Raw genomic sequence first — 10,910 nt, forward strand, 5'->3', positions numbered from 1 at the left:
AGGGCATCGTCATCAACTGGAAAACAAGACTTCATGAATATTTAGCGCCAGTCTTAAAAGGTAAACTATAGCTATACGCGCTGGAATATGTGTCAAATGCACTCAGTCGAAGTCATTTGAAGTGATTTGACAAATTAGAGACGCAACTTGTCTACAGGTGTCGGTTGTCCTTTAAAGCCTGTGAGTGAGGCCATGTGTTTATATAAATAGCAGTTCTGACATAATGACCAACTTTAGTTTTGTGGTAATCTAATAGCCTCAAAGAAATAACCCAGCTGCGTCGCTAGCTAATTTGGTTTGTTTACCCTGATAGGGACCATTCTAAAAAGTATAATCCATGCCAAAATACTTTGGAAATAATTATGTAAACATTTCAGGAAAATATAAGTACGTCAAATGTTATTATCCCATAAACAGCACCCAACTCCCCCACCCCATCCCAAAAATGGTTTTGCCCAATTTGTCACATGCTTCGCACTGGGAGCATCACCTGTCACTATATTAGGAAAACTTTATTTAAAAATCAAGGCCTTCTTTTTTTGAGAGCATATTTCCTATTATCTCAATACGTGGATGCTTAGTTACAATATTTATGGAAACATATGATTGTCATTAAATTATTATTTTTTTCGGAATATCGGTTTTATTTGCATATCGTTCGAACCGCTGGGGGCGGGGAATAGAGGACAAAAAAAGTCGGCTCCCATTTCCGGTTACATGTAGGGAAACGGCTCTCTTGGTTCCATCCAGAGATCCGGCTCTAAGAACCGGCTCGTTCGCGAACGACACATAACTAGTTTGTGTTGCCATGCACCGGCTCCACCTGTTCAACTACGACTTCGTGTGACTTATTTTGTTGCCTCGTATTAGACGTCCGAACTAAAAAGCAACACATTTATCGTGGTTAATTCATAAATAAAACAGACCAAATGTAATTGGGCTTGTTTTCGGCCCACGGGGGCGTCGAAGGACAGCTAGCCACGCCACGCTGACGTCACGCCTTCTTCTTCTTCCTCCGGCGTGCTTCACTTTCTCCAGAGGCCGCCGGCGGCTCTTGCGGCGGGTCTTGTCCTCCATTCCGGACGACGAAGCCCCATCAAAATGGATTACGAGACCAAGGTTTTCCCCCAAACCGGCGGCTACGGACGCTACAACAAAGTGGTGGTGGCGTTCAGCTGGTTCCCCAACTTCGCCGTCACGTTGAACCTGCTGAGCGACGTCTTCTACACGGCCGTCCCGGAGGCGTACCACTGCAAACCGGATCCGCGGCTCCTTCCCTCCGCCTTCCTCCTCAGCAATTTCTCCAAGTCGGCTTATCTGAAGCTGAGCGTCCCTTGGGTCAACGGCACCGGCCTGAGCCACTGCGAGCTCTACAAGTACCCAGCGAACTCCTCCGCGGTCTTGTCCGAAAGTGTCCACCGGGAGAGGGTGAGCTGCACGCAGGGCTGGGAATACGTTCGCCTGTCGGGGCTCCACAGCAACTTCGTGACGGAGGTACGCTGGAGCCGCAGCCGCAAGGACGCCTTGAACAACACGACGGTTTATCTATGGGAAAAGACTCTGTGTTGTCTCTGCAAATCCTTTCGTTCTTTCGTTCCTTCCGTCCGTCTCTCTCTGTCTCTCTCACTCTCTCTCTGTCTGTCTCCTCCTGTCTCTCTGTCTTTCTCTGTCTCTCTCTGTCTTTTTCTGTCTCTTTCTGTCTTTGTCTAGCCATGTGTCTATCTACCCCTCTTGTCTGTCTGTCTGTCTCTGTCTGTCTCTCTCTGTCTTTGTCTAGCCATGTGTCTATCTTCCCCTCTTGTCTGTCTGTCTGTGTGTCTGTCTGTCTCTCTTTCTCACTCTGCAGCTGTCGTGAAAGCACTATATAAATTAGGATGTACTATATTGATGAGAAGGTTTCTTCAGCCGTCATCTGTGACCTATCATAGCCACGGCTATGATAGGTCCCTACTCTCAGGTTGGGGGGAGCAGAGGACCACTCCCTGTGGCCCCACTGATTGTTCCTACATTCCTGACTAACGACTGGCCTGTTTGCCCCACTCCCTCCGGTATCACCTCATCAGCATTACGAATGTTGTCTAACCTGTTTTGCCTAAGCGAACGATCCAAATTGACCAATCATAGCTGCGTCCGGCGGCGCCATGTCTGGACATTAGGGATATATAAATAGGGCCTATACGACCAGTAAGACTTTAGTTCGCTGACGAAGCCTCTTGGATAGGAGGCGAAACGTCCGACACCTTCAAAAAGTACAGATGACGGCTGAAGAAACCTTTTCATCGATGGACCACTCCTGTACGACTGAGAGCTTACACAGCTACCGCTTTTGCCAATAGCAACGTTAATCTCTCTACGTTAGCTAACCACGTGCTTTATTTTGGGCGGCAGTGGAACCTGGTGTGCGGCGACTACTGGAAAATCCCCCTTCAGCACATCTGCTTCATGACAGGTTGGATTCTGGGATACATTTTCATCGGCTCACTATGCGACTGGTAAGTTATACAGTCATACCTTGGCATGCAAATTTAATTGGTTCCCAGACAGAGTGTGTAAGGAGAAAAGTGTGTATCCCAAAATTTAATTTTCCGTCGGAAACCATTAAAATGAGAATAATCCGTTCCCAGATTCCTATAAAACATAATTTTCTAAGCCTTAAAACTACACAAAATATAGCTTATTTTATGTATAATAAATGTGCTATGGTATTATAATTAAAGAAATAAACTATACTGTATAATAAAGTGGTTTTATTGACCTTTGTGATGGTCGGCGATGGCTTGATGGAATGGAGTGGCCGCTTTCATCAGCATTAAACACTTGATGAGGAACGTAGCCTTCTTCTTTCACCATCTTGAGGAATGATCCATTGTAGTTGCTTTCTCTGCGATAATTTTATCTAGTTCCTCATCATTTGCGTTCTGTTTAGCTGGCTTAATAGCTTTTTGCATCAAGTGTATAGATGGCTTGTACGGGTTGTTTGTGGAGCGTGATTGATGGGATATTTTAACCTTGCAGACTACACTCTGCCTTTGAACTATCAAAGTTGAAATTCTCTCACTGTCGTCTGCCTGTTTCTTTAATGCTTAAACCACCTCCCCTCACTGCTGCGTTCTTGACCAATCACGTGGCTTTAACCAAAGATTGGGGGCGGGGAATAGAGGACAAAAACTGCCGGCTGCCATTTTGTTGTTAGGAGATTGTGGCAGCTCCGTGTTTATCCCGAAAAATAGTTTGTATGCCAAGGTAAAATTTTCATAAATTCAATGTTCGTACACCAAAAAGTTTGTAAGCCAAGGGGTTCGTAAACCGAGGTATCACTGTATTGCACATATGCTTGTTTCGCGTTCATTTGACTGATTTCAGTCAGATTTTTTTTTTACGTTTTGTGTGCTATCCCTCAGGCTTGGTCGACGGCGAGGATTTCTCTTGTCCGTCACTCTGTCCAGCGTGTTTGGCATGGCCGTCTGTCTGTCCAACAGCGCTATGGTGTTTCTGCTGCTTCGTCTCTCTCAGGGAATCATGCTCGCTGGGGTCTTTTTATCCTCGTACATAGCAAGTAAGTTGCATGAGCTCGCATGTTAGCCATTTTGTATTTTGTTTATATTCATTTATTTACGAAAACAAGACTTCATGAATATTCAGCGCGTGTCTTAAAAGCTAAAATGAAGCAATATGCCGTGAAATCTTTGTCAAATACGCTCAGTAGAAGTCATTTGAAGCCATTTTACAAATTATGGGCGCAACTTGTTCGGAGGTGTCGGTTGTCCTTTAAGAGAAACGGGGTGTAGTTTTAACCTTTTCTAATAACCGCACCCATTTCTGTTTTTGACGCACTGTTTACACAACACTCCCCATTCCTACGAGGTCCAGATTGAGTCCAGAAGTTGGTCTGGTGTCACCTTAAAGGCGGTGATCCAAAGGAAATATCCGCTTGATGTCCTGCGGATGTTGGAGATGTAAAAACAATAGCGAGGCTGCCACTAAAGGCACAAAGTAGGCATGGAGGGAAGTTCTCTTTGTCCCCTTCGCCAGCCTGGGAGGAAGAATTGCAATTACTGGGGAAAAAGAGGTTAAAGGTGACATGTCATGAGTTAACGATGATGGAGGGAGAAAAAAACAAAACGTTATCTTTGAATTGCTTTATTGAGCATTTTGTTTGCTAGGGAAGGAATGTGAATTTTGACTGAATGAGTTGGGATACAAACATGAACTCCCCTCTGCTTTATTTTGCTTCTCTTTCATCGAGAACTGCTTCATGTCACTAAGAGGGTACAGAAAGTGCTGAAGAATGAATGACTCCCTGTGTCTTTGTGTTGTCATATTCTGTTATTTATTTTGTTGTTGTTTTTTTTTTACTTTCTTACTTCCGTGTTGAGTGAACGCTGGCGCGTGTGGCTGCCGCTGCTCACCCGCAGAAAAAATACACTGTGACTGTAGTCCTTGAGAGTGTCCTTGAGAGTTTTGAAAGGCGCTTATAAATGAAATGTATTATTATTATTATTATTATTATTGTAAATAATAAATAAATCTAAATAATACAGTAAAGTCTCGTTATATCGATATTCTCGGGAGTCGGTAAAAATATCGATGTAACCGGGACTATCGATATATCCGATCCTGCGCTCATGTAATTTTCTCCTAGCGTTCATAGAAATAGTATCGTAATAAGCAGTACTATCGATATAACCGATATCGATATAACGAGACTTTACTGTATATACAAATATGTGTGTATTGCATTGTACGTATTTTGGACCACCGCCTTCATTTGAAGCTCATATAACCCCAGACCTAAATAATTTGAGAATTAACTATTTTTTTCTGATAAAAGTAAAAAGTCTAGGGTTTATAACGCCATATTGAGTGTTTATGTAGTTCTAAAACTCAAATATTATTATTAGAATTATTTTTTATTATTATAATTATTTTTATATATATTTTTTTAAACTTTATGTTACTTCCGGGTTGAGTGAACGCTGGCGCATGTGGCTGCCGCTGCTCACCCGCAGAAAAAATATACTGTGACTGTAAAGTATCCTTGAGAGTTTTGAAAGGCGCTTAGAAATTAAATGGATTATTATTATTATTATTATTATTATTATTATTATAAATAATAATATAATCAATATAATAAAAATGAATATATGTATATAAAATATAAACATCTAATCAAAAGCATCATTTGTTTATTTGTTGTTGTCGTCCCGTCCCCCCCAGGGTTGGAGCTGTGCGACCGTTCACATCGTCTCATGGTCGCCATGGTCGGCGGCTTCCTGGGCATCTTTGCAGAGTTGCTGTTGCCAGGCGTCGCTGTTCTGTGTCGCGATTGGCCGGTTTTGCAGGCTGTTACCACGCTACCTCTGCTCCTGCTCATTTCCTATTGGTGGTGAGTCATACATGGATACCCGAACTTTAAGATGGAAGGACAGTTGAAGAACTTCAAAGTACAGTGATACCTCGGTTTACGAACCCCTTGGCTTAGGAACTTTTCGGTTTACGAACGTTAGATTTACAAAAATTTAACCTTGGCATACGAACTATTTTTCAGGATACACACGAGCCCGTTCTCCTAACAAGAAAATGGCAGCCGACATGTTTTTTTTCCTGTATTCCCCGCCCCCAGTCGTCAGTTAAAGCCACGTGATTGGTTAAGAACGCAGCAGTGAGGGGGACGGTAATACACAGAGAGAGAGAGACAATGGATAGAAAACAGTGACATTTGGACTTGTTTCAACTTTGATAGTTCAAAAGCAGAGTGTAGACTGGAAGGTTAAATATCCCATCAATCAGGCTCCACAAATAACCCGCACAAGCCATCTGTACACTTGATGCAAAAAGCAATCAACCCAGCTAAACAGAACACAATTGGTGAGGAACTAGGTAAAGTGATCGCAGAGAAAGAACCTACAAGGGATCATTCCTCAAGATGGTGAAAGAAGAAGGCTACGTTCCTCATCAAGTATTTCATGCTGATGAAACCGGCCACTCCATTCCATTAAGCCATCAACAACCATCACAAAGGTCAATAAAACCACTTTATTATACGGTACTGTTTATTTCTTTAATTAGAATACCGTAGCACATTTATTATACATAAAATAAGCTATATTTTATGTAGTTTTGAGGCTTAGAAAATTAGAAAGTGATGTTTTATCGGGACCTGGGAACGGATTATTCTCATTTTAATGGTTTCCTATGGGAAATTATTTTTTGGGATACACACTTTTCGCCTTACACACTTTTTCTGGGAACCAATTAAGTTCGTAAGCCAAGGTTTCACTGTAAAATGAATGGAACGTTATCCAAATGATATTTTTGTACACCTGATTCATTAGATGCGATATGTATATTGAAACACAATTGTCTCATCCAGCTTTGCGTCATTGTTTCCTGAATCTCCGCGTTGGTTGTTGGCCACGGCGCAGATCCCTGAAGTGAAGAGGAGCCTCCGGGAATTCTCCGCCAGGAACGGCGAGTGTTTACCAAACGAGCTCTTCCCCGGTGAAATCTTGCTCTCAGGTGTGTTTCCCAGTAGTTGAGCCGTCAAGGCGGAGGTACAAAAAATGGCGGAGGTACACAAAAAAATGGCGGAAGCACATAAAACAGTGGAGGTACACAAAACAATGGCGGAGGTATGGAAAAAAAATGTCGGCGGCACTACTGAAGGCCTAGGAGTGACACGCACGGGATTTTGATTGTATTTTTTGGCATTGGATGTAGTTTTTGTTCCTCTTTGTGTGTGTTATTTAGAGATGGCTTCAGTATTGGATGAAGAATGCCAAGCCAAATGTTACTCCGTTTTGGAGCTGCGACACACTCGAGTCATCTGGAAAAACTGCCTCATCCTCAGCTTCAGCCTGTAACTTCATTTTTGGTTGTTTTTCCTCCAAACTCAAGTTGCCTTTGATTGTGATTCTTCTTCTCGGTGTTGAAGCTTCATCGGGACGGGCATCCAGTACTGCTTCACCCGAAACCTGCACCTGTCCTCCACCAACTTCTACTTCAGCTACTTTGTGCGGGTCGCCACGGGAACGCTAGCCTGCATTTTCATCTGCTCCACCGTCAATCATTTCGGTCGCCGAAGTATCCTTCTGCTCTCCGCCATCGCCACTGGATTGTCATCGCTGCTTCTGCTGGCGCTCACTCAATGTACGGCCATTTTTTTCTACTTCTCTCATTTTTTCTACCTCCGACATTTTTTTGTACTTCCGACATTTTTTGTACCTGCGCCATTTTTTTTCTACTTATGCCATTTTTTTCTACTTCCGACATTTATTTTCTACTTCCGATATGTTTTTTCTACTTCTGACATTTTTTTTCTACCTCCGCCATTTTTTTTGTACTTACGACATTTTTTTCTACTTCCAACATGTTTTTTGTACTTCCAACATTTTTTTCTACCTCTGCCTTTTTTTCCCAACTTCCGACATTTTTTTTTCTACTTCCGCCATTTTTTTTCTACCTCCGCCATTTTTTGCGCCCCCGCCATTTGTATTCTACCCCCGGCATTTTTTTCTACCTCCACCATGGATGTTGTGCTTTCATCTTGCGTTTTACGTTAAAACTACGCAGAAAAAAAATGCCCCAGCAGATTTCTCCTTTCAGTCCTCACCTAGTAATTAAATTCAATTCACGCATTTTAAAGTTGACAGCCTTGATATCCTGCAATGAAGATCCAGCTCGCACGTGGTTGATGATCATTTTAATGTTCAAATGTTCCTTTTTTCTACGTCAATTATTTTTCTTTTCAATCGTCATCCCTCGCAACTAACGTGTCTTTTTCTTGCGATGTTGTCAGACTTGCAAGGAAGCCTGGTGCTGATGCTTTCCATTGTGGGTCTTCTGTTTTCGCAAGCCCTCGCCATGCTCAGCATCTTCTTTGCCTGTGAGGTGATGCCGACTGTCGTGCGGTAAGTCTCCCTCCAACCGGATAAAAATGAAAAGGGGCTTGAAACAGACCCTTGGAACTTCGTCTAAAACCAGTTGGTTTCTTTAGTTATGTCAATGAAAGTGCTAACGGTGATATGCTAACATTATTGCGGTAACTTAAAGGACAACCGACACCATTTTTTTTGTTTCCTAACTGACATCAGAAAAACGTTTTATAGCATCTAAAATACCCAAAACACACATTCTGATATTTATAGTCAAATGCAAAACACCAATAAATATGACTTCAAGTGTCCCAAAACGACTTCAAAATGACCTCAGAAAGTTTCAGAAGGTCCCGCCCCCTTGTTCGTGACGTCACGCCAGTACGTCGTGCCTTGCTCTGGAATCAAAACAATGGCTTCAGATTGGGAGAAGATGCTTTCTTGTTATTCATCCACTTATGAATATGATTCAAATAGTTCTGAAGAGGAAAGCATAAATGTTTGCAATCGATTAAAGGAGTCCTCCCATATCAATTCGTGCTGTCAATGACAGCAATGTAGTTGTCCCAGAAAATGCACAAGATGGCGCCCAAGCTCCTTTGGGAATGGGCTTATTTGTCCGCTTAGAATTTGTGTCAACTTACACCTTCTTTATGCGTGTTAGCGCAATTGGCTGCGACGCACACCAATTCACCATTGCGTTATTTATGTCGTTTTCCTTCTAATTTTGCTGTCAACACTGTGTTTTCAGACGAACAAAAGTACCCAAAATGCATTGTGTGTCGCTTTCTCGGTCAGGGGTGTTTCCTATGTGACGTCACGTCAGGCATCGTAATCAACTGGAAAACAAGACTTTCTAAATATTCAGCGCCAGTCTTAAAAGGTCAAATATATAAATATAGCTATTTGCGGTGGAATCTTTGTAAAATACGCTCAAGTAGAAATCATTTGAAGTGATTTTACAAATTATGGACGCAACTTGTCCGGAGGTGTCGGTTGTCCTTTAAAATGCATTGCCCCCTTTTCCTAGTCGTCGTCATCGCAACTTTCTTTCCCGCGTCCGTCACAGAGGCGGTTGCCTCGGTCTGGTGCTAGCAGCGGGCTGCGTGGGTATGGCCGCCTCTTCCCTGATGGAACTCCAGAACAACGGCGGCTACTTCCTCCACCACGTCATCTTCGCCTCTTTCGCCGTCCTCTCCGTACTGTCCATCATGCTCCTTCCTGAGAGCAAGCGCAAGCCCTTGCCCGACTCGCTCAAAGACGGCGAGAACCGGCGCCGCCCGCCGCTCTTCTCGTCTCGGGTGGACAGGGTCAACCTACCCTTACTGAGCCCCCGGCCTCAGTTGTCGGATTACAACGCGGACAACTACTCGCGCCTGCTCAGCGCCACCAGGAAGATGTTGTGCAAAGACAGTTTGCCTTACAGGATGGCAGAACCATCTCATCGCCTGCTATCGGATAGCGAAGCGCACGAAGACGAAAGCCAACCCGTTGAGGGCGGTCTTCAACGATAATAAACCCACTTGAAGTCATCTCTTTGCCCGCTCGCTCAGTATGCGGGACCCGATCATTTCAACAGAAAACAACAGCTACGGTGATACCTCGGTTTACGAAGCCCTTGGCTTTACGAAATTTTCGGTTTACGAACGTTAAATTTATGAAAATTTTACCTTGGCATACAAACTATTTTTCGGGATACACACGGAGCGCCACAATGAGTGATGTGTCGTTCGCGAACGAGCCCGTTCTCCTAACAAGAAAATGGCAGCCGGCTTGTTTTGCTCCTCTATTCCCCGCCCTCAGTCGTCGGTTAAAGCCACGTGATTGGTCAAGAACGCAGCAGTGAAGGGAGGGGCTGTTTAAAGATTAAAGAGACAGAGAGAGAGCTTTAAAATGGATAGAAAACAGTGAAATTTGGACTCGTTTCGACTTTGATAGTTCAAAGGCAGAGTGTACACTGCAAGGTTAAAATTCCCATCAATCAGGCTCCACAAATAACCCGCACAAGCCATCTGTACACTTGATGCAAAAAGCTATCAAGCCAACTAAACAGAACACAATTGGTGAGGAACAAGGTAAAATTATGGGAGAGAAAGCACCTCCAAGGGATCATTCTTCAAGATGGTGAAAGAAGAAGGTTACGTTCCTTATCAAGTGTTTAATGCTGATGAAACCGGACACGACCATCACAAAGGTCAATAAAACCACTTTATTATACTGTACAGTTTATTTCTTTAATTATAATACCATAGCACATTTATTATATATAAAATAAGGTATATTTTGTGGAGTTCTGAGGCTCAGAAAATTAGGAAATTATGTTTCATAGGGACCCGGGAACGGATTATTCTCATTTTAATGGTTTCCTATGGGAAATTAAGTTTTAGAATACACACTTTTCACCTTACTCTGTCTGGGAACCAATTAAGTTTGTAAGCCAAGGTATCACTGAACTGTATTGTGTTTGCCGTGGCTGCTTTGTGTGACAATGTCGTACGCGCACACTGTGAGGTTTGTGAGTCAGCAATGACTCATTTTAGCTAGCGAGCACCCTTAACCGCGTCGGTGCTTTCGATCATGTGAGCTGCAGCATTTTGTCTATTTAGGAGCAACTCGTGAACTTGATTACGTCTTGAGAGTGTGACTCGCCAGTTACAACCTAACCGTGTCTCCCACAAGCCCCCTCGAGTTGAGCCAGTGAGACTTTTAATGCGGTTCAAATCACGGTGGGAAGCTGGGCCCCCACTTGCGGTGGTCATTTTGGAATTTTTCTGTTATCTTTACGGAAGCCACTAGAGGGCGCCAAACAATCACATTGTTGAAAGTCAAGATGTTCTTGCATTGCATAAAACTTTATTGCTCATGAGCATGTTCAACACTCACGGGCGTAGCTGCCATGATGTAGCTTCCTACTATATGATTTAAAGGACAACCGACAGCATTTTTTGTTTCCTAACTGACATCAGAAAAAAAGTTTTATAGCATCTAAAATAGACAAAACACGCAGGCTGATATTTTTAGTCAAATGTAAAACAC

The 10,910-nt window shown here is 43.1% G+C and overlaps 1 protein-coding gene across 1 annotated transcript; it reads left to right on the top strand.

Moving 5' to 3' along the window:
- The first annotated feature begins 722 nt into the window (after positions 1-722).
- Positions 723-9,406, top strand: slc22a31 (solute carrier family 22 member 31). The gene is made up of 9 exons (XM_088991424.1): positions 723-1,494; positions 2,389-2,492; positions 3,402-3,556; positions 5,218-5,386; positions 6,374-6,519; positions 6,751-6,859; positions 6,935-7,149; positions 7,799-7,910; positions 8,944-9,406. Exons 1-9 carry the CDS (start codon positions 1,102-1,104, stop codon positions 9,386-9,388), a joined length of 1,848 nt encoding a protein of 615 aa, XP_088847550.1. The 5' UTR covers positions 723-1,101; the 3' UTR covers positions 9,389-9,406.
- The last annotated feature ends 1,504 nt before the right edge of the window (positions 9,407-10,910 follow it).

This window comes from Hippocampus bargibanti, linkage group LG03 (genome assembly GCF_051943395.1).
Source record: "Hippocampus bargibanti isolate YZ-2025 linkage group LG03, ASM5194339v1, whole genome shotgun sequence".
Classification (NCBI taxonomy): domain Eukaryota; kingdom Metazoa; phylum Chordata; class Actinopteri; order Syngnathiformes; family Syngnathidae; genus Hippocampus; species Hippocampus bargibanti.